We start from the raw sequence: 24,641 nt of genomic DNA, 5'->3' as shown, positions 1-24,641 counted from the left end.
ATCTGCTCAGTGAAAGAGGTGGGTGTTGTTCCATCAAACAATGGTTTTAACTATTTTCTGCCAGTTTCAGCTAACTAGTAGCACTTTGAGCGATAACATGATGTTGAACCAGAAGTCTGTATTGTTGTGTGAAATAGTGTTGTGTTTCAAATGGGGTAAAACACACATTTATGATACTTTAAGACAAAAGGATATGATATGGAATGACTGGATGAAAGGGCCTAGGCAAATGAAAAGAAAGGATGAGGAGACAGGAACTGAAGAAAATAATGAGGTAGTGTGGGAATGGTTCATAAATGCGTGGGCAAAAAAATTAAGTTCGTCTAGAACCACATTACGGGGTGCGGCTCTGAAAGTCGCTAAAGAGCTTGGAAATACAGAGTTTAAGGCATATACAGGATATCTGGACAGTTTCAAAGCTAGGAACAACACCATGTGGAATTAAATGTGTGGGGAAGCTAAGGACATGCAGGACAGTGTAACAAAAGAATGGAAGACAGTACTGTGCAACCTAATTGCAAATTATGATCCAAAAGACATGTTCATTCAAAAACATTGATGTCAGTAAGCTTCCAGTCACAAGGCAAAGCAATAAAAAAGCATGGATGGTGAATGGTCTTATGGAAGAACGACTGGGCTCTTTCAATGCCAAAATAAAGAAAAGGAAAACGCCAAGTACTCCTTTTTCTTGACAATGTAACCTGTCACTCAAAAGTCAAGTTATCAAATGTGAAATTGGCTTGGTTCCCACCAGGTTCAACCTGCCTCACACAACCTGTGGACCAGGGTTATTTACACATTCAAATCCCATCATAGGCGATTACTGATGCAGTCTCTTATTCTTATTGTTGAAGACGCAGAATGCGCATTTGCTCTTGTACAGTCAGAGTCTGTCCTGGATGCAGTAAATTTGATTGGCTCGGCAGTATGGGAAAGAAAGCCTGAAACTATAACCGAGCACTTCAACAAAGCGGAATTGGGAGGCCGAGAACAAGACACTTCTTTGGCCATCGAATCTCAAGATAATGCGACAGCAATCACTGAATTAATTAAAATTTGAAACATTACATCTAGCATAAATGACTACATTCAAAGTGATGACTTTCTGTCAACTCACTCCACTTTTACTTCATCAGTAGATGTAATAGAAATCTGCAATACAGCAGTTGTGCAGGAGAAAACAAAGGAAGAAGAAGAGGAGCAAAATGATGTCACTTGAAAAAGCTATTGCATCAGTAAATGATATTATGCAATTTGCAGTACACACAGATTCTCCCAAGTTGTTAGAACTATTGTAAAGTGTAAAATATTGTGTAGAAAAAAATAGTTATGAACAGGGAATTCAAACAGATTTCTGTCCTTGATATGTGGTGAAAAATGTGAAATGTAAAGCAAATAAATATGAGAATAATATGTATGCACATACAAAAATAAATGAATTTGAAGTTCTGCATCTACATAGATACTCCACAAGTCACTGTATGGTGCACGGCAGAGGGTACCCTGTACCACTACTTATCATTTCCTTTCCTGTTCCACTCACAAATAGAGGGAAGGAAAAATGACTGTCTATGAGTATATGCCTCCATATGAGCCCTAATTTCTTGTGTCTTATCTTCGTTGTCCTTACGCGGGACGTATGTTCGCACCAGTAGAATAGTTCAGCAGTCAGCTTTAAATGCCGGTTCTCTAAATTTTCTCAATAGTGTTTCTCATTTGAGCTCCTGAACCATCTGCATGTTGTTTGAACCTATCAGCAACAGCTCTGGCAGCCCGCCTCCGAATTGCGTCAATGTCCTCCTTGAATTCCGACCTGGTATGGATCCCAAACACTTGAGCAGTCCTCGAGAATAGGTTGCACCATTGCCCTGTGTGCAGTCCCAATAAACCTTCCGTATCACAGTTATCACATGCTCATTCCACTTCATATCTCTTTGCGACATTATGCCCAGATATTTAAATAACTTGACTGTGTCAAGCAGGACACTGGTAATACTGTATCTGAACATTAGAGGTTTGATCTTCATACTCATCTGCATCAACTTATGTTTTTCCACATATAGGGCTAGCTGCCATTCATCACACCAATTGGAAATTTTATCTTGTATCTTCCTACAGTCAATCAACTTCGACACCTTACCGCACGCCATGACATCGTCAGCAAACGAGTGCAGATTATTGCCTGCCCCGTCTGCCAAATCATTTGTGTTTATAGAGAATAATGGCGGTCCTATCACACTTCACTGGAGCACTCCTAACAATACCCTTGTCTCTAACGAACATTCACTGTCGAGGACAACATACTGGATTCTATATTTAAGAAGTCTTCAAGCCATTCACATATCTGTGAACTTACTCCATATGCTCATACTTTCATTAAGAGCCTGCATTGGGGCACTGTGTTAAATGCTTTCCAGAAATCTAGAAATTACCCCAATTGCCCTTCATGCACAGTTCTCTGTATATCATGTGAGAAAAGGGCAAGCTGAGTTTCACACAAGTGATGCTTTCTAAAACCGTGCTGATTTGTGGACATAAGCTTCTCAGTCTCCAGAAAGTTTATTATATTTGAACTGAGAATATGTTCAAGAATTCTGCAGCAAACCAAAGTAAAGGATACTGGTAAGGAATTTTTCAGGTCCATTTGTTTACCCTTCTTATACACCAGAGTCACCTGCACTTTTTTCCAGTCGCTTGGGACTTTGTGCTGGGCAAGAGATTCACAATAAATACAAGCTACGTAAGCGGCCAGTGCCTTAGGGTACTCTTTGTAAAATGTAACTGGGATTCCATCCAGACCTGGTGATTTATATGGTATCAAATCTTTCAGTTCTTTCTCTAGACTGGGTATTCTTATTACTATGTTGTCCATACAGGAGTCTGTCCGATGGTCAAATGGTGGTATGTTTGTGTGATTATTTTGTGTAAACAATTCCTTGAATGTGAATTTTAAACCTTTGGCATCCGTTTTGCTGTCCTCAACTGCAACACCAGACTGGTCAGCAAGGGACTGAATGGTAGCCTTAGACCCGCTCAGCGATTTTATGCAAGACCAGAATTTTCTCAAGTTCTGTGCCAGATCTTTTGCTAAGGTGTGATGGTGGTAGTTTTGTATGTTCCATGCATAGATCTTTTCACAGACACAGAAATCTCTACTAACCTTCACTTGTCATCATTTCTGTGTTCCCTTTTGACTAGAGTGTGCAACAGCCTGCGCTTCCTAAGAATCCACTGAATTTCGTTATTAAACTGTGGTGAGTCTTTTCCATCTGTTATCCACTTACTAGGCACATAACTCTCCAGACCACAATTTACAATCTGCTTAAACTTTACCCATAATTCTCCTACATCCATGTGACACCAATTCGCTGTCTATATGAGATGCTGATAACTGACTGACTGCTCTATGTAGCAGAAACACACTTTGAACTTCTTGATTGATTTATTAACTTTTGTAATCATAGTTGACATAATGACATCATGATCGCTAATCCCTGTTTCTATACTGACATTGCCAATAATGTCCACCTATTTGTAGCTACAAGGTCTAAGATATTTCCACTGTGTTTGGGCTGCCTTGCTGGCTGCTCAAGACAGTTTTCAGAAAAAGTGTTCAAAAGTATTTCATGTGACAGTCTGTACACCCCACAATGAATCCATAAACACCCCAGGCTATACTTTCAGGTTAAAGTCACCCCCAACTAGTATTTCGTTATCTGGGTATTTATGAACTACTGTCTGTAGACTTTCTTTGAATGACTCTAGAACTATCAAAGCAGAATCAGGTGGCTGGTAAAAACAGCCAACAATTACCTTGGTTTCACCCACTGTCACACGCAACTTCGATCTCAATTGAGACAATATTTTTGTCAAGTGTAATGAACATTCCCCATCCAATGGCCTCTAATTTGTCTTTCTGATATAGTTCCAAGACTTGCTTTCCACTTTGGGTTTCGGCCAGCTCTCGGCCTCGAGAATAATGTGAGTGCAAGAGCATCCCCGGAGGACACTAAATTTGTGAACTTTACTACGAATACTTCGGCAGTTTACTCACAAAATTGTGACAGTTGAATGGTGTTTATTCTGAATGCCATTTGACTTCCCTCGCTGCATACCAGCTGGTGAGTGTTCATCAGAACACCTCAAACTACTGCCTAGCCTAAGTACTCTGTTACATAAGTAGTGCACCCCTGACCTCTCAATGGGAGTCCCACAAATCCTGACACAATAATGCAGGTCTAGAAATCTGCAGCCAAGACCATCACAGAGTCAACAAAGCCTTAGGTTGCGACCCTCTACTCAGCTCCAAACCGAAAAAAACACCAGTCAACTCTGGGAACGGGCAGCAAATTGCAAGCTCTGCTCGCAACCCATGTGCGAGGCCAGTTCCACTACCTGCTGGCACGAACAGGGGACTTTTTGACGGCCTCAGAACCTACGCGACAGACGTTGTCGGAGGTGATGCGAGTCACAACGCGCAGGCGACTGCACCCTGCACGCTCAACAGCACAGGCAAGACCCTCTCCACTAGCCCCCCCCCCCCCCCCAGCAGACATACTGGGTGCAAGTTAGAGTAAAAAATACAGAAATGTTGTATTATTTATCAATAAGTGTAATATTCAAGTATTCTGTTGTATGACATACAGTAAATGAATATCTACTATGCAAGAGTCGAGGTATGTAAATATGTGCTTAATTACAAATTTATACTTTTGTGTATGGTACATGACAAATTTTATGTAGCCTACTGAGTTTTGTGGAAACCGGAAACTCGTTCAATTTGAAAAATTATTTTAGTCCCATGCAATTCTATTTTGAGCACATTTTACTGCATTAAAATACCCAAACAGCAAAGTTTCACATGTCAATGTCAATAATTTGTTAATGCAAAGTTCCACCATGTCTCTGAACTGACTGAGCTGTAAGAATTTTGTGAAAAGTATAGAACAACACATAATGTAGAGGTCTGTTTAAGGGAACTAAGTTTAGAATGGCATAACAGTGAACAGGATTAAGCTGTACTGTGACTTGTGACTGTTCATTGTTAATACAGAATACAAACGAAGTTTCCATTATTTCACTGTCTTTTGTTAATGTGTACCTCGACTCATTGAACATCCCCTCTTGACAGCGTCTGTGCAGCACAATAAATGACGGAAAAAATGGATCAGTCAATCAAACTTGGCATTCTTACAGTCACTACCCGACACATTTATTTGTTAATAGTCTTTGTTGATTATAATTTAAAACCCTTTCTGCTGAAATATGATTTGCTGTATCACAATACAAGACAGGAACATAATTTTTGTGTAGACACTGACTCTTGATCTACCATCTATTGTTGTGCAAAGGTATTCAACAACAGAATGCATACGAAGATGCAAAGAACATTGTTATGCCCCATTTCACATGTGTTTTTTGCCCCCTCCTCCTCTTACCCCCACCCCTTCCTCCCCATTTTCTGAACACTCTCTCTCCCATTACCCCCATTGCACTATTCTAAATGCAATCTTTTATCGTGTGATGATATGATGTACATTCATTGAAACGTTAAATGACTTCGTGATGTTAGAGTGCCTAACTACGAACTATATCTGTTTATATACGTGTACAAAGCTTTTTAATTCATTAAGCACATCTGAACATGGCAGCTGTTTGACAAAACCAGTAATGTGAATATTTTATACATATGTAAGCAATTGTGATGTAATAAAGTTTTATATAAACAAAGTTTGCTACTTCCAATTGGCATATGTCAATTTTTAAAAACGAGCTCTAATCTAACACAAAACAAACAACTGGCAATCTTTAACAACCCAAAGAAAACTAAAAAAAAAAGAATTCTTCATTATCAGCTCCTCTAAAAACTATGGTTCCTCCTTATTTTGATTCATGGACTGCTATATGCCAAGTAGATGTGTTCATTATAACTCTGTATAACATGACATACTGTGTTATAAAGAGGTTGTTGTTCTCAAGGAAGCAAATAGATAGTTGATTAAAAATATACCAATCTATTCAAACAAATATCGAGTTAGCAGTAGAAGATAAACAGCAGTTATCTAATATGAGGGTTGCCCAGAAAGTAATGCACCGCATTTTTTTTTTCTTCATCAAGTCTTTATTGAACATAGTAAGAATTACACACACGAAAGAATGGTGTTGTATCTACACACCCTATTTTTCCAAGTAATCTCCATCCCATTCTATGGTCTTCCTCCAGCACAAAACAAGGGCGTGTATGCCCTATCGGTGCCAATCCTTGTCCTGGTCGCGGAACCAGTGCTTCACTGTGTGAATCACCTCCTCATTGTCCTCAAAATGTCTTCCATGAATGGCATCCTTTAATGGCCCCTAACAAGTGGAAGTCTGAGGGAGATAGGTCAGGGCTGTCAGGTGTGACAGCCACGGATGGTCTCCCTGACTGCTGCAAACCGTGGAGCTCCACTGAATCGCCTTCTGATGACCCCCACCCTCCATGCCCAGCGACTAACTGTAATATTATCAACAGCAGATGCTCCATAGACTTTGCACAAGCGTTTGAGAATATTTTCCACAGTTTCTTTCTCTGCATTGAGAAATTCAATGACAGCACATTGCTTGTAACATACATCATCTAGAGATGCCATTTTGAAACTATTCTGAAGCTATGCTATCTGTTGGAAGTGACGGAAACTTGGCGCGCTCCCTCAGGAGACCTCAGATAATACATACATAATGTTTTGCATTCATAGCATTGTTTTCGGCTGTGATGCATTGCTTTCTGGGCAACCCTCGTACACCTGAAGAAGCAGCAGCTTTTGTCAGTATATCAGCCTTACATTCATCTGGAGTAAACACAGATGGTATTAAGCAGTATTCTGATAGCACATTGTTAATGCAGTGTATTACTAAGAATATCGTATAATTATGAATGAGGAACACATGACACTGATGTAATATTCTACAGTATTTATTATTTTACAAACTGGTAAATCTCTACTTACTTGATGGAACACCATAGAAGCTGGACACTTAAAAAAGGACACACTACTTCTGCAGACCACCTGCTTAAAGAATGACACTGTTACAAGGAGCAACATGAACTCTTGCATAAATCCACAAAGGGAGGAAGGTGAACCACATTGAAATAATAGAAATTTATAAACATAAGTATGCCTACTTTCTCAAGCTTAGTATTGTCCCCTTATTCATCACTTCTGAAGTGCAGGTCCCACCTGGACCACTTTGTAAATTACCCCTGCTACTCACATCCCCTATTTTTCCTTTTTTTCAGCCACCGTAGTCTCACTTGCCTAGTCACAAAAATTTACTCAACTGTTTTGTCTCATTTGTAATATTTTACCCGTTTGTAACATTGGGCCTGTTAAGGACAAAACTAATTTGTTCACGCAAACCCTTGTAATATGTCACATGTGTACATGAGGTGCAAGTATTGTGATCAATGTAACTCTGTGTGGTAAACTGATTTTTCTGTTTGATGATGCTTGGCTACAGTAACGTAAGATTCCACATGTACTTCAATGTATTATACGTTTACATGTATTATGACAAGTTTGTTATTATCTCTTAAATAAAAATATAATTAATACAGTTTTGGCTTATTCCAACTCCATAAACCATTTCATTTAGTACTGTGGAATGACGATTAGTATATATATATATATATATATTTTTTTTTCATGACACACACTACACTCTTGAGGATCTCCTTGTTACAGATCAAATGGAAGAAAGTCAGCTAGTACAAACACGTTTAATTTGTTTGTCTTTCTTAAGAGAATACTTTGAGTCATTCCACATCCCCAAAGGTTCTCTTTCTTGATGTAATCTTCAGAGGACAATGAATCAATGAAAATGTGTGACAATATCAAAGATGGGAAACATAAGGCCTGAGTGACGACATCCTTTACTCTTTTCTTCTTAATCCAAGTGGGATTAATATTTTATGATTAAATTACTGGGTGTACCTATGTCAATGTAAAACTGCTTGTTAAGATTGTAGCTTACTATGTGCAATACACCATATTTGAGGGAGCTCTTTTGTACTATGACGTCAAGCTTTTATCTTATCTGTCCTCTAGTTCAGCTGACAATGCGAGATGAATGTGCTGAAAGCTTTAAACTTTATGGTATGAAGAAATTTAGTACATGCTTATAGTAGATTTTTATGTAAATGGTCAGTGAGCCACAATTTTTTGTTTAATTCTATTAATCCTTGTGAATTTTACTTCATTCATACTAATAAACTTCAGGCAAATGCTACATGAATGGTTTTTATTTTTGTATAACAATAATTGACCATAAGCATAACAAACATCCTACACATATCTGTGAACCATTAGTGAAGCGTAATTTGTACAAATGAGAATGATGGAGAGTAAAATCAAGTCCAAGAAGTTTTTTTGCGAATTACAGTTTTTGAGTTTTAATTCTCATCTCATAACATTTTAAGTAATGGCGCTAATATATGTTCTATTGATATCTCAAATCATAAAAAATCTTCATCATCTGATGCCCCTACCACCAGTCACTTTCTAAGACCTCCTATTAGCAAAGTGTTCAGACTTCTAAGAAAACCAACTTAATGAATTTGCCTCCGTACTTGAGACTGTTGACACACACTCATGTGGTCACACTTGACTTAGAGGTAAAAGGGTTTTAAACCTGGTGGATGATATTTTCACTGCCAGTATTCAGTCAGAAAGGGGAGGGGAGGTACGCACCAGTGTCCCGCATTAAATTCCAAGTCTCTCTCGAATGTCTCGTGAAGTGAGGGGATGTGACAGTGTCGATGCTGCTTCATCTGTTGGGGGACGCTAAGCTCAGCAGCCCCCTCGGTGCTAATTTAGTGCAGTAAAGTATGTGCTGGCCCCCAGGTTTCACCCATCCCCTTCCATCATCATCATCATCATCAAACAACACAAACATGACTATACATATGCCCATTACAATCACCTAGACTATATAAATACATATAAGGCACGATTCTCACTTATCCGCAAGGAAATGGGGCCAGTGTCCACACAACAACAACACTTTTTTCGATGGGCAGCTGATCCCACTCCGTGGGATTTCCCCATCAACAATGCCATATGCCATTAACATTTTTACAAAGTTTTACTCCTCAGCTCATGGTATATGCCTACTTAAATGTAATGCCCGTCTTCTCTTAGATTGCTCACTATAACTTTACTAGACGAAAGGATAGAGTAATAGGACATATCCAAGGCATCAAGGAATTTGGTAACAGGGGGAAGTGTGGGGGGTAAAAATTGTAATGGGAGACCAAGGCTCAATTACAGTAAGCAGGTTCAAGAGGAAGCAAGTTGCACTAGTTGAGCAGATACGAAGGGAGTTGCCCCAGACAACAGTTACTCAGGACTCTGCAGGTGGGAACTGGCAAGTGCAGTGATTTTCTTTGTAATAAAATATTATTTGCTGCTGTCAGTTACTATTTTTCCATATTTACTTACTTTCTGCACAATGCATTGTAAATCCTTAGAAGCACGTCACCAACCATCTATGTTACTGAATGGGTAAAACACTCAGTTGAAGGTTGCTTACCTGACAACTTCTACAAGCAACAAAAATTTGATTTTCAATATTTCATATTATTGTTGAATGAATTTAAAAATTCAAAACCCAGTGATTATGTATTCATTAGGAGGTATAATCTTACACTAAAGTTTTAACACATTAAATATTAAAATTAGAAATTGTGTTTGTCTTGGTGTAGTGCACTCACAGTGCACAAATCACCCAAACTTATTTTATCTAGTATTTTGAGAATAAGAGCACTTGGGGACTTCAAAACAAACATTAAAAATAATTTCAAACCTTTATAAGCTTTTTTCTTGCACCCCCCCCTAAAAAAAAAAATTTTACAGGTATAACATTTACCATTCACAACATTTTCACTGTTCATACAGTACAACTGCTGCATCAGACTTTGACATTTTAATTTACCACTTATTTAACAGTAACTATTCCCAACACATTTTGCAGATGGTATCCACATATACCACCGGCTACACCTTCAAAATTATGTAGTTTTACAACACACAGTTTGGGAGCTACGATGTCATAACCATTAAGATGCATGAAAAAGTAGCTTTTCTCAAAACACACTGCACATTATCCAGACAATACTCATTTCTCAGTTGTGAACTGTACAACTCAAAAATTTGCAAAATGGTAGCAAACTGAGAAGGGTAAGTTCAATGAATCAGAGATTGTATAAAGTGCCAAAGGGGTCATTAGGCAACGACTGACTGAAACAGGAGACAGGGGTACAGTAGAAGACAAATAGGTAACTTTCAGAGATGAAACAGTGAGATAAACAGATGATCAAATAGGTAAAACACATCAAATGAATTCGCAGTTCTGAATAAGGACTACCATCAGCTGTAGAACGGAATGACGACAATGGAAATTTGTGCCGGACCAGGGCTCGAATCCCAATTTCTCACTTATCGTGAGCGGTTGCCTTACCATTTGGATATCCGTGCATGACTCGCAGCCAGACCCAAACTTCCACGTGTCGTCAACCACGGGTCTAGCCACGAGTCGTGCAGGGACAGCCAAACGGTAAGGTGACCGCTCGCAATAAGCAGGAAAGTCCAGGTTCGAGACCCCAGTCTGGCACAGATTTTCATTGTCATCATTCCATTCTAAAGCTGACAGTAGTTCTTACTCGCAACTGCGAATTCATTTGATGTGTTTCGAAATGGCTGTGGTCGCCACAGTGCCTGCTCGGGCATTGCAATGTCGTAAATAGGTAAAAAGATAATGTTTAGCAGAAATCCTTGAATATCCCTACATAGAAATTAACTGATAAAAGAAGATATAAAAATGCGGCAAATTAAGCAGGCAAAAGGAAATACAATTGCGATTAGCGTGAAATGCAAATTGGCTAAGCAGGAGTGGGTAGAGGACAAATGTGAGTCTACAGAAGTATGTATAACTAGGGGAAAGATTGATACTGTCTACAGAAAAATAAAAGAGGCCTTTGGAGAAATGAGAGACAGCTGCATGAATGTCAAGAGTTGAGATGTAATAGACAACAGTCCCTCAGAACTGCTGGAATACTAGGGAGTGTGCGCTAAAGAAATGAGACAGGAGGAACATGCAGGCCGGCCTTCAAGACGAACATAAAAATACCAATTCCAAAGAAAGCAGGGGCTGACAGGTGTGAATATTATCAAACTATAAGTTTAACGAGTCGTCGTTGCAAATTACTGACACGAATTATTTACAGAAAAATTGAAAAATCGGTAGAAGCTGACCTCGGGGAAAATAATTTGGGTTCTGAAGAAATTTAGAAACCCAGTGAGGCAATGCTGACCCTATGATTTATCTTACAAGTAAAGGTATTTGTAGACAGCTTTTGATAATGTTGACTGGAATACATTCCATAAATTGCTGAAGGCAGCAGGGGTAAAAATACTACGAGCAAAAGGCTATTTATAACTTAGCAGAAATTGGACTGCAGTTACACAAGTCAAAGGGCAATAAATGGAAGTCACGGTTGAAAAGGAAATGAGAAAGGAATGTAGCATATCGCAGCAGCTATTCAATCTACAGATTTAGCTAGCAGTAAAGGAAATCGAGGAGAACTCTGGAAAGTGAATATAAAGTTAATGAAGAAGACATAAAACTTTGCAGTTTGCCGGTGACATCGTAATTCTGTCAGGGACAGCAAAGGACACGGAAGTGCAATTGAACGGAATGGACTGTACTGAATGGAAGACATAAGATGAGGATTAAGAAAAGCAAAATAAGCACAATGGAACATAGTCATATTGAATTGGGTGATGCTGAGGGAATCAGATTAGGAAATGAGACACTTAAAGTAGTAGATGAGTTCTGCTATTTAGGCAGTAAAATAATCATATAAATATGATAGCCAAAGGAGAGAAGATATAAATTGTAGAATGGCAAGGAAAGTGTTTCTCAATAACAGAAATTTGTTAACATGGAATATAAATTTAAGTGCTGGGAAATGTTACCTGAAGGCATTGCAAAGGGATGCCAGGAGATGAGTACAGTAAGCAGGTTCAAATAAATGTGAATTGCAGTAATTATTTGGAAATTAAGAGACTTGCACAGGATAGAGTACCAAATAAACCTTAAACATAATTTCAAATCTCGTCTAAAAATTTTCTCACTTCTAGCAGTTCCAGATACGGGAGTTCAATTTTTAAAAGGATTTGGGGGGGAAGGGAGGGGGGGGGGTGGAATTTACCAGTAGGTCATAATTGTTTCCCCTTATTGTGCAGCTGCAAATCCTAAGGTCTCATTTCAAACTTCAGTTTCTATACAACTCCTTCAGTATGAGGGCAATTCAACTGTCTGCTGTCATGTGTTTTAATAATATTATTTAATTACCTGGCCTTCAAGATAAAACTCAGTCATTTATGAACTCTAAACTGTCAAGAGGCAACACACACACACACACACACACACACACACACACACACACACACAAGAAAACACTATGAAATACCTAAGCACTTCATAAACAGGCTGATTGTACTTGGCTGTTGTGTGCGCGCGCGCGCGTGCGTGCCCACGCAAATCTGAAATAAGACACAAGAAATTGGATTCAAATTATTTAACAGGTGTTTTTATTGCTATTTCCATAATTCTATAATACAAAATATTTTTCTGCCTTGACACAGATACTTTATTTTAATCTGAAGTGAATATATGGATACATGTGTCTGCTTGATCTGTGAGGCTGTCTGTATTACAAGAAAACAAGGGGTAACAAGCATGCTACTTCTGTCACATTGTCACTTTTTTAGAATTTATCTGTTATGTACAGTTTCAAATTTTTTCAGTGACATCACACATTTACAGTCATGACACACTTTTTAGCCAGGCTACTGACAATCCCTGTCCTAGGGTACTTAGTTCCAGCCTTCAGTCTTTTAAAATGCGAAGTAAAAACTTGACAAGGTTAAAATACACATTTTTGTTCGACAATTAATGAGCTCAAATATTCGTGTAATAAATATACATTCTTCCTTGTAACTTATGAACACATTGTAGTGAAGAGGTTACTGGATAACATTTCAGTTGTTATGACATGACCAAATACATATCCTATGCCAGTATGTCTGCCATTGGTCATAGCCTACTTATTAACGTTACAATATCCAAACAAATACACAATGGTTTACATGATACGTGTGAAATTTATATTACTGCTTTAACAATGGTTCAGTAATGCACAGCAGTTTCAAAATGAGTTGCTCTGAAATTTGTCCTTCACTTGGTGCGAGTACAAAATGTTTATATCATTGGTATAAATTAGGAAGTTCAGGTACTATTGCTTTCACTTTCAGCTAATGACAAAAAGTGTACACTAAGCTGAAATATATTTACTACTCCGTACATCTGCAGCGCTTTGTGGAGAAATACATCATTGTGCAAGAACTTGCAAGGCCACAAACAAGAGATTTAAATGAAAGACCACAATGTATCAAGTCAATAACACAATATTTCCAACTGGAAGGGAATGACTATCCCACTGACATTCCATACAAAATATACAATATGTAAATGCAAACGCTCAAAGTCTAATTTCCTAAGCTGTCCTTGCGCAAAATTGTCTCGTGGCAATAGATGTTCTTTCAAAAAAAATTACTTTAATAACGTAGCTTTTACTGAGTAAGTTTATTATTATTTACAAAAATCACAAACAAATACTCTGTCCATTTCAACTAACAAACAGGACATTGAAAACAAAACATAGGATATATTTTCCTCTTCCATAATGAAGATTCTGTGAACGGAAAAAACAGATTAAAAACAGAAATTTATTACTATTAAACATTTTCTCCATTTGCCAGCTGCATATGTACTTAAGAAACTTTAAAAAATGCTCATGTACAGTCAATGCCTACGTTAACAACCTACAAAAACAATCGACGGGCTAATGTTCACAATAATTTACTGACGTCTTCCCAGTTCCCTGATATTTTCACATATCTCTCATGCCTTGGTTGTCTGATGTTACACAGCCCGTAGAAAGTATACAGTTTGTTGCATGCAAGCCAAAGAACTGAAACAGAGAAGTCACATGTAACTACACAAGCAACAGGATCCACAAAACAGAAAACATACTTTATTCTTGCTGCTGCTTTTTCCTCCACTTATTAAAGCTGTTTAAAGATATTTCATGCTACTTAAAGTAATGTTGACCCCCCGTCATACATATATCAGCAATGGCACCATCCTTGAGTGAATTACTTCATGCTCCACATTTTTTACATGTGCACATGTTTTTGTCTTTCAGGAGCCACAGAACATGTCATTGATATTTTTGAGGGATTCCACAACTGTAATGTTAAAGTTAAAATGCTAACCCATACAGTTCTTGTGGGGAAACAAAACAGCCAAATCAGCTGTAATAGTAAAAAGTTTATTGAAAACCACTTGATCTACGTTTTCAGGAAATCTTGTACTATTGCAACCAACTTGGCTGTTTTCTACCTTTTCCTACATGAAGAGTACATTACAGTTGCAGCCCCCTATCATGTTCAAGATTTTATAACCCATACATCAAAGTACATAGTGGATCAAGTAAAGAGTGAAAGGTATTTTGTCGTACACCAAAGGTGACACACTAAATGATTTAATACAAAATTTATGGCAACCATTAAGTCTGCATACCTTCACTCCCATTCTCCAAGGGAAATGTTTGCTACTTCTATACTCTCTGATTCAGAGATTTACATGTTTTTTTCCAAAACTATTTCACAAGTACTGTAGCATACATCACAATTCATCTTAACCTAGGAGTGCAGATGCAGGACATGATACTACCACCAAGTTACACATCATTAAAATGTTGTCTGTATTCTTTACTTCCCTTTGCATTTCCCAGCTGCTTAGTTATTTGTGCCTTGGCCTAATCTTAGGTGGTCGTTAAGATCAAATGTTACAGCCTCTGAAACCTGTATGGCAACTAATAAGATATTAAGATCATTTTTCTTTTTATTTGTGAGGAATGAAGTGCTCTTTAATTTTGAATATGATGTCTCTCTTCCTCACAGATTGCCATCAATACAATGAGCTCTAACAGTGACTCAGTAAGTGGCGTGATATAAAATTAATCGAACAGTTTCTTTTCTTCAGTTATGTTTACTTCATATTACTGACTTTCTTATTGCAATGAAATTGACAAACGACTTTTTAAGTATATTAAAGTACAAATTTTTCATCCAAGATATGTGCAGGTACATAACAATTCTCAGTTCATTACAGTCTAATCATTTCTAGTACTCACCTTCTGCTTAGAATAACGTTCCACACTAACTGTCAACTTCGGTAACAACACCGGTCATCTCTTCTGTCTGGTCCATTGGTTCATCTCCATCCATGGACATTTCTTCCTGCAGCTGCAGCTGTTCATCCACTTCCATACTTTCATCGCAGCCCGGTGGCTGTTGTTGTGGCTGCTGCTGTTGCTGCAAGGGTGAAGACTGAAGTGGAAGAGGCTGCATCTCTTCTACTGCCAGGACTTTCACATTTTCTACAGTTTCCTCTACCTCCGACACCATTGCATTCTCCAATTCTTCAACCACTGGTGTCTCTGCTGGTGGTACTACCTCTTGCTGCGTACTCAATGGGGCAGCACCTAATTCTTCTACCACTGCAGTCTCCCTAAACACTTGGTCGGGAGATGAGCCAGTAACTGAAGTTGCGATGACGACTTCCTCCACTGCAGCTCCTGGAGTGGTCGAGTCCCCTTGTGGCACAGCTGGACTAACCACCACAGTTGCAGAGCCCTCGTCTCCCACTTCCTCTCCTTCATCTACTCCAATCTCTGAAATTACAACAGCTGGCGGTGATGGAACTAGGGTCTCTACCGGCTGTGTTGGGCTGTACGACTCATTTGACAGTACATCGTCTTCATCTTCGGGTACAGCAGAAACCTGCATGTGGGCAAAGAAAGAGGCTTGCAGAAATGTTCGAACTGAATGCTGTCACACTACAACATCAACGAAGATAAACAAGCTCCTGATATTTCATGTTTTCTCATACACAACAGGCAGAAAATTCCACATCATTTATCAAGCACAACAACTTTCATATTTTAAGTTGCAATAAATGAAATGGTAAAATTCAATCACTGATGTCTGTTCCAAAAACAAAAGTAAGCACAAATTAAAGCAAACAGTTTTCCCTTCATTCCAGAAAGTGAAAACAGGATTTCTTCTCTCCAATATGGCAGTACAGACAAATTTTGTATTATTATAAAATAATTGCCTTCTGGTTGATGATCTTGTAAGTGTGGAAGTGATAATGGAAAACAAGCAATCTAAAGTCTCATTTTTGGGATGCCTTTATAAACAATTCCACAGTAATGCACGTAAGCACAATAAAATGTAGGCTATACTTTATTGCTATTAATGTACTAGGCATGAACAAGCTGGTAACAAAACCGTCATCTTAATACATAACATACATGTGTCACCCTTTATATAGCCAGTTTCTTAAAACATCAAGTCTACAGAAAATGTGACAACATTTTACAATAAAATTCTAAAAAATACGCTATATATTTTACAGTCTATATTTCTGCATTTTCCTTACAATTATCAGTCTGCAAAATGGTTTATTACTTTTGTGGAACGAAAGGTATTCACTTTTCACTCAAATAGGCTACATATTAGCACTGCACAAGGAAATACAATAAACAAATCATATTACTTCTCTTATTTAACATTTCAATAAATTTTAACATCTAAACTTACTTGTGATACATTCTCATCTGCCTCCAGCACAATCCCTGTTGATGACACTATCAGCTCTTGTTCCCTTTCTTCACTGTGTGATACTTCCTCCACATGCACTGAATCTACAAGCTGGCTAGAATTACTTTCCGTTTCCTTTGGAGACTGTTCTGCTTCTGTAACATTTGCTGTACTTAAAACAGACGTGCTGTCTGTTTTCTGTCCATGTGCTACTTCATGTGCAGTCACTGTATTACTTATTTCTTGAGCAGCACAAGTGTGATCACTTTCTGCCTTGTCCTTTAGGTGACTTAAGGTCTGTTGGGATTCTCCCGTTTCGTCCTTTACATCAATTTGTCCAGAAATCTTTGGTGACTCCCTTCCACTTTCATTTTCTGTGCCTAATTTGCCATTTTTCTCACTGGTCTTTGCACTCTGTTTTTCTGCATCAGAGCTTTCTCTCTGGTCTTTATCCCACACAGCATCACTTGTGTTCTCGATGTCAGATCGGTTTTCCATGTCTAACTCATCTATTCTAATGCCATTGCTTACATTCACTTCATTTTCTTCAGTTTGCAACAAATTAACGCCATCACTGCTCACAGTTTCAATCGCTTCACCAATATCAAGTGCTCTTCCATCCATCACCCCATTCATTAGGAAATCAGACTGAACATCTGATCGTCTATTTCCCGGTTCTTTTGTACTAACAACTAGTATATTTTTCTCCACTGCCCGCATAAACTTGTCCACTCTGGTGTATTCTTTAGTAGGTGTCGTTAACAACTCGCATAATCTCTGAATAGTAAACGGTGCACTAGAGAAAGAATCTAGGCGTTCCAGTAAACTCGCCTTCATATTCTCGTAATTAAATGGTTCTACGTTTGGGCACGGTGTAAATTCGTTATTTGGGCACGTAGGACACGACTCGTAGAAATCTGTAATAACTTTTAAGAGTTTTTCTCGGAATAAACATTTCACAGCAGACCACTGATACACTGGGTCACCAGTTTTTGCGACGTATTCAAGATACTCTTCTAATTCTTTTGGTATCTCCTTGGGCTTCATTTTCGCGAAGTCTTCAAGTGACTGAAGCACCTCCTCCTGATTCTCCATCACCCGAAGATGCCGTTTCAACTTCACAACTTTAACGTGATGTCAACAAGCACTCACCACTTATCGACGCACACAGTCCAAATATGAGACTTCAGTTACACCAACATATGACTGACGAAACAGGAAAGAACAAAAGAAAACTACAAAACACTGTTGTTTTCGTGGTGCTTTTTATCATTGGAAATAAGCCCACTGCCAAAGAATAGAAGAATAATTTTGAACTACCAACGTATAGGAAATGATTAGCACTTGAAACCACTGAAATGAAAGCGTGCCAGTTTCTCAGATATTTTATGTCATCAAGATGGCTGCGAGTGTTGCGTGTACAACAAGCATGGAAACTTGCTTGTTCAGACATAAACTTTGGATAAATTATGCATCTGAAAAATAATTGAAACATATACCTTTTGGGAAGCACGTAATTCGTAGAGTTGCAAATGATGTGATTATTTAATGTTAACAGACTAGATTTGTCCGAAAATGAAAATATTTTGTATATTCGGTTTTAGCGTTAGTGTGTACGAAGTGACTGATATACCAAGACGTTCAGTTAACGTGTATAGTATTTTGCTGTGGACAATATATTCTGTTGCCAGTTCTTTAGTTTTTGATTAACAATACTGGCACTGTAAATCGAACAGAAACTAGGAGTTCCTTTAGGGCTGATCATTCACCGAGTCCGAAGAAAATTTACTTCCACTCATTACAGTTGCTTCCGATAGATTAGGATGGGATTTTAAGGAAAAAGACATACATCGTATTTAATTTGGTCATATTGCCAAGACTTTTGTTACTGATGTAACAGCCCTATATACTCAATGCTGTCACCCTCAATATACTGCCTTGATGACATTAATCCATATTAACATGCCTCCTGCCACATAGGCCTAGGTCCCTACACCCCACTCTCGCAGCTAGACGTATGAAATCTATTGCCACCCATATTTCCCATTAACCCGCGTAAGCCTCCTATTCAAAGTTTACCCTCTAATATTATAGTGTCCACTACTTTTAGCATTATACAGTAAAAACACTTCGTTCACAACATAAAAACATTTTTAACATACAACAAATTGTTTTACATCTTTTTTATTCATTTAAATAACATGTAAATGTTTTACCATGTTTATTTTAAAATACTTCTAACCAAAAAGCAACAAACATCCTAATGAATGAAGGAATACACGGGAAAAATTACTGTAATATACCGTGTAAAGGTATGTTACATTTGAAAGTTTCAGCAACATTAACCCCATTTTGCCAACTTTGCTAGTGGGACAGTAATCGCAAACAATTTGTGAATACTTGTAGACATTTTACAAGAGCATCCAAAAATAAGCATTAAAAGTTTTCCTTTTTCCAAAATAGTTGTCAAAAGTACAATAGGAATATGTCCAATCAGTTGCAAAATAGAAATTCATAAAACTTACATCAGACAATTTCCTGGAAAGAGGAGAGGAGGTAAAGTATTTTGTATTGCTGCAGTTTTTCACAGACTGATTTGGAATGCAAGTGATAGTTAAGCTCATCTCAAGGGTGTTAAATTGGGTTCAAATCAGGACTTGGAGCAGGCCACTGTAGAAGATACATCAGACTTTGTTTGAACTTAAGTGCAAGGTCTTATTTTGTTGTTGAAAACATGCAAATACTAAAAAATACCACAGTCTGGGAAGCACATTGTTACTTAAACTTTTTTTCATTAATACTTGCATTCAGTTTGCTATTACTCAAAATTAAGAATGCCCTGAATCTAAGTGAGGAGAGAGGCCATAGACCTTCACTCTAGTTAGTAAATTTGTCCTCCTCTTGTTTACTATTCTGTGGCTAATAATTTAGAGAAGGGCTTGATTACATTAACAGAAGTCAGAGAAGGCAGCTTACAATAAGGTCATATAATGAATAAAAAAAAATGGAGACCACTGTGTGCCTAACTTATCCTGGAAATGTGCTTGCAATAAACTACAACTCAAATGTAGACTTAACTTGTGAATGTGATTAAAATAATAACATGAAGTCTAAGCACAGTGTCTTTAATGTCAGTTGAGATCCTCAGTATGCTTCCATTGAGTTCTAGCACCCTCACCCAGTTATTGACAGTTTATAAAGAGTAAACGCCATAGGCCTACTTAGAAGTGGCCAGGCTTTGCACCTCCGACATATCTTTTGCGAAATGACCATCACGGAAAAATTCAAGAAATTAGAGCTAATACAGAGGCTTACCGACAATCATTCTCTGCGTGCAATATTTGTGGCTGGAACAGGGTAGGGGGCACCAATTAGTCCATGAATCAGCATGGTTTTTGAAAGCATTGCTTGTGTGAAACTCGGCTTGCCTGTTTCTCGTATGATATACTGCGAACTATGGATGAAGGGCAACAGGGTAATTCCATATTTCTATATTTCTGGAAAGCATTTGACACGGTGCCCTAATGTAGGCTCTTAATGAAGGTATAAGCATATGGAGTAAGTTCACAGATATGCGAGTGGCTCGAAGACTTCTTAATTGTCAGAACCTAGTATGTTGTCTCCCATGGTGACTGTTCATCAGAGACAAGGGTATCGTCAGGAGTGTACCGAGGAAGTGCGATAGGACTGCTATTGTTCTATATATACATAAATGATTTGGTGGACAGGGTCGGCAGCAATCTTCAGTTTGCTGATGATGCCGTGGTGTGCAGTAAGGTGTCAGAAGGTGAGTGACTGTGGAAAGATACAACAAGGCCTAGACAAAATATCTAGTTGGTGTGATGAATGGCCACTAGCTCTCAATGTGGAAAAATGTAAGTTAATGTGGATGAGTAGGAAAACAAACTTGTAAGTTTGGATACATTATTAGTAGTGTCCTGCTTGACACAGTCATTTAAATATGTGGGTGTAACTTTGCAAAGAGAGAGGAAATGGAACAAGTATGTGACAACTGCGGCAGAGAAGGCAAATGGTAAATTTCAGTGTTATTGGCAGAATTTTAGGAAAGTGCAGTTCATGTGTAAAGGAGACCGCATATAGGACGCTGGTGTGACCTATACTTGAGTACTGCTCGAGTGTTTAGGATCTGTACCAGGTCAGATTGAAGGTAGACACTGAAGCAATTCAGAAGCTGGCTGCTAGTTTTGTTACCGGTAGGTTCAAACAACATGTAAGTGTCATGAAGATGCTTCAGGAACTCAAACAGGGAGATCCTTGGTGGGAAGGCAGTGTTCTTTTCAAGGAATGCTATTGAAAAAATTTAGAGCTGGCTGCCGAACAATTCTACTGTCGCCAACATACAATGCTTGTAAGGACTGCGAAGATAAGATAATAGAAATTAAGGTTGATACGGAGGCATGTAGATTGTTTTTCCCTTGTTCAGTTTGCGAGTAGAACTGGGGGCGGAATGACAAATTTTGGTACAGGTACTTTCCACCACACACCGTACGGTGGCTTGCATAGTAGCTACGTAGATGCAGAAAAGGAGTACCTTCAATCACACACCAATAGGTGACTTGCAGAGTGTGGTGTAGATATGACAGTATTGAGTGAAAGTATGCTATATATCCTGTATGGGGACAATACAGATTTCTAGGTAAAAGGAGGAATACATAAGATTGTAAAGAGTAGTTTATATGAAACACTAGACTTGCATACATTCTTTATTCTAATATCCCTTTTTTGTAATCTGGAAGTTTTGATAGTTGCACAAACATCACCCCCATATTTAAGATAAGAATGAAAGTAGGTATAATAAAAACTTCTTATTGTTTTCTCTCCACAACAGCATATCCATGTGCAGAGTAGGTGGCATCTTTGTTAATTTTGCATTTAGATAAGCTATGTGCTTATTTCATTGTAAACTGATTTTTATTTGCATACAGATGTTGTTTTAGCCAGGTGGTTATGGTTAACACGATACTTTTACATTGCATAAGTAGGCCTACATTGTATTCCTGGTGTACAATAATGAATTATGTATGCTACTAAACTTACCCTGTGACTGTTGTCCATAATCTTTGGTGTTTTGCCACTGTTGGATCAGGTTTTTAAATTGAGTGACACTTTTTGGGAATGGACTAAGCATATCTCTTGGTAATTTGTTCCAATCCCTTACTCCTCTACCAACATAAGGTATTTACCTGTATTGTTATTGCATGATTTCACACATCTTGTACTGATGGCCTTTCATTTTCTTATGGACCCCTTCAGTGACCAGTCTTTATCCTATTTATTTTCACAAATCATCATCCACATATGTTTGGTAAATTCCCACAGGTCTACCTCTTACTTTTCTGTAGAATTATTTGTAGTAGTTTTAACAATATTATGAAAAGGAAAGTTGCTACTCACCATATAGTGGAGATGCTGAGTCACAGATAGGCACAACAAGAAGACTGTCACAAATAAAGCTTTTGGCCATTAAGGCCTTTGTCAACAATAGACGTAGACACACACACACAAACGCAACTCTCACATGTGGCTGCTGTCTCTGGCAACTGAAAGCACACTGTGAGCAGCAGCACCAATGCGTGATGGGAGTGGCAACTGGATGGCGGTAAGAAGGAAGCTGAGATGGGGAGGGAGAGGGATAGTATGAAGGGGGTGGCAGACAGTGAAGTGCTGCAGGTTAGATGAAGGGCAGGGGAGGGTGGGGGGGGGGGTGTAGGGGGAAGTAGCAGGAAACGAGAGAAGTAAAAAGACTGAGTGTGATGGTGGAATGACAGCTGTGTAGTGCTGGAATGGAAACAGGGAAGTGGCTGGATGGGTGAGGACACTGACTAATAAAGGTTGAGGCCAGGAGGGTTATGGGAACATAGGATGTATTGCAGGGAAAGTTCCCACCTGTGCAATTCAGAAAAGCTGGTGTTGGTGGGACATATCCATATGGCACAAGCTGTGAAGCAGTCCTTGAAATGAAGGATGTCATGTTTGGCAGCATGTTCAGCAACAGGTTGGTCGACTTGTTTCTTGGCCACAATTTGTTAGTGGCCATTGATGCGGACAGACAACTTGTTGGTCATCATGCCCACATAGAATACAGCTCAGTGGTTGCAGCTTAGCTTGTAGATCACATGACTGGTTTCACAGGTAGCCCTGCCGTTGATGGGATAGGTGATGTTTGTGACCAGACTGGAGAAGGTGGTGGTGGGAAGATGTATGGAACAGGTCTTGCATCTAGGTCTATTACAGGGGTATGAGCCATGAGGTAAGGGATTGGAAACAGGGATTGTGTAGGATGGATGAATATATTGTGTAGGCAGAATACCACTGTGGGGAGGGCGGGGGGGGGGGGGGGGGGGGGGGGGGGGAGGTGTGGAGGTGTGAGGCGGATAGTGGGTTGGACATTTCTCATTTCAGAACACGGCGAAAGATAGTTGAAACCCTGGCAGAGAATGTAATTCAGTTGCTCCGTTCCTTGGTGGTACTGAGTTTCGAGGGGAATACTCAGTGGCTGGATGGTGGGACTTTGGGAGGTGGTGGGAGACTGGAAAGATAGGGCATGGGAGGTTTGTTTTTGTACAAGGTTGGAAGGATAATTACAGTCAGTGAGGCCTTTAGTATATTTAGAGAGGGACCACTCATCACTGCAGATGCGATGACTATGGGTGGCTAGGCTGTATGGAAGGGACTTCTTGGATGGAACGGGTGGCAGCTGTCGAAGTGGAGGTGTTACTGGTGGTTAGTAGGCTTGATATAGGTGGAGGTCCTGATCTAGCCATTTTTGAGGTAGAGGAGAACATGTAGGAAGGTGGCGACCAGGTGAAGCAAATGGGGGAGAAGTTATTGAGGTTCTGGAGGAATGTGGATATGGTGTCCTCACTCTCAATCCCGATCGCAAAGATGTCGCAATGAATCTGAACCAGCTAAGGGGTTTGGGATTTGGGTTTTTAGGAAGGATTCCTCTAGAGGCCCATGAGCAGTTTGGCATAGGATGGTGCCATGTGAGTGCCCAGCCATACCCCAGATTTGTTTGTAGGTAATGCCTTCAAAGGAGAAGTAATTGTGCCTGAGGATATAGTTGGTCAAGGTGACTAGGAAGGAGGCTTTTGGTTTGGAATCCATTGAGTATTGGGAAAGGTACTGTTCAATAGCAACAAGGCCATGATTATTATGAATGTTAAGTGTAAAGGAAGGTGGCATCAATAGTGACCAGAAGGGCACCGTGTGGTAAAGGGACAGGAACTGTGGAGAGTTGGGGGAGAAAATGGTTGGTATCTTTTATATAGGAGGGTAGTTTGCAGGTAATAGGTTGAAGGTGTTGGTCTATGAGGGCAAAAATTCTTCCAGTGGGGGCATAGTAACCGGCCGCAGTGGGTGGACTTAAAGAAGCATGTAAAATGTAGGTGTGTGAGAAGTGGTATGGGTGAGTAGAGAGATGGACTCCAGGGAGAGGTTCTGTGATGGACCTAAGGATTTGAGTAGCAACTGGAGATCCTGCTGGATCTCTGGAATGGATTCACTGTGGCAAGGTTTGTAGGTGGAAGTATCTGAAAGCTGGCGAAGTCCTTCTGCCAAGTAATCCTTGCAGATTAGAACAACAGCGGTGAAGCCTTTGTCCATAGGTAGGATTATAAGGTTGGGATCAGTTTTTAGATGGTGGAGTGCAGTTCTTTCTGTAGATGTAAGGTTAGTTTGGATGTTGTGGGATTTGGAGAATGATGGTGAGGCAAGGTTTGAGGTTAAGAAATTCTGGAAAGTTAACAGGGGGTGATTTGGGGTCAGTGGGTGTGGATCACAGTTGGATGGAGGAGTGAATTGGGTTAGGCAGGATTCAATATTGGTCTCTGGTTGAGTCCGATTGGTAGG

At 39.2% G+C, this 24,641-nt stretch overlaps 2 protein-coding genes across 3 annotated transcripts in view; one reads left to right on the top strand and one right to left on the bottom strand.

Moving 5' to 3' along the window:
• LOC124550610 (probable 4-coumarate--CoA ligase 1) overlaps positions 1-24,641 on the top strand; it is a 565,543-nt gene that overhangs the window by 493,620 nt on the left and 47,282 nt on the right. The gene's annotated exons all lie outside the window — the stretch shown is intronic.
• LOC124550611 (serine/threonine-protein phosphatase 4 regulatory subunit 2) lies at positions 12,613-17,969 on the bottom strand. The gene is made up of 3 exons (XM_047125330.1): positions 16,770-17,969; positions 15,299-15,947; positions 12,613-14,071 (listed from the first exon to the last, which is right to left on the bottom strand). The coding sequence occupies exons 1-2, from the start codon at positions 17,862-17,864 to the stop codon at positions 15,324-15,326; spliced, it is 1,719 nt and encodes a 572-aa protein (XP_046981286.1). The 5' UTR covers positions 17,865-17,969; the 3' UTR covers positions 12,613-14,071; positions 15,299-15,323.

Source organism: Schistocerca americana, chromosome 9 (assembly GCF_021461395.2).
Source record: "Schistocerca americana isolate TAMUIC-IGC-003095 chromosome 9, iqSchAmer2.1, whole genome shotgun sequence".
Taxonomy (NCBI): Eukaryota; Metazoa; Arthropoda; class Insecta; order Orthoptera; family Acrididae; genus Schistocerca; species Schistocerca americana.
This window is presented reverse-complemented; position numbering and strand designations above follow the sequence as displayed.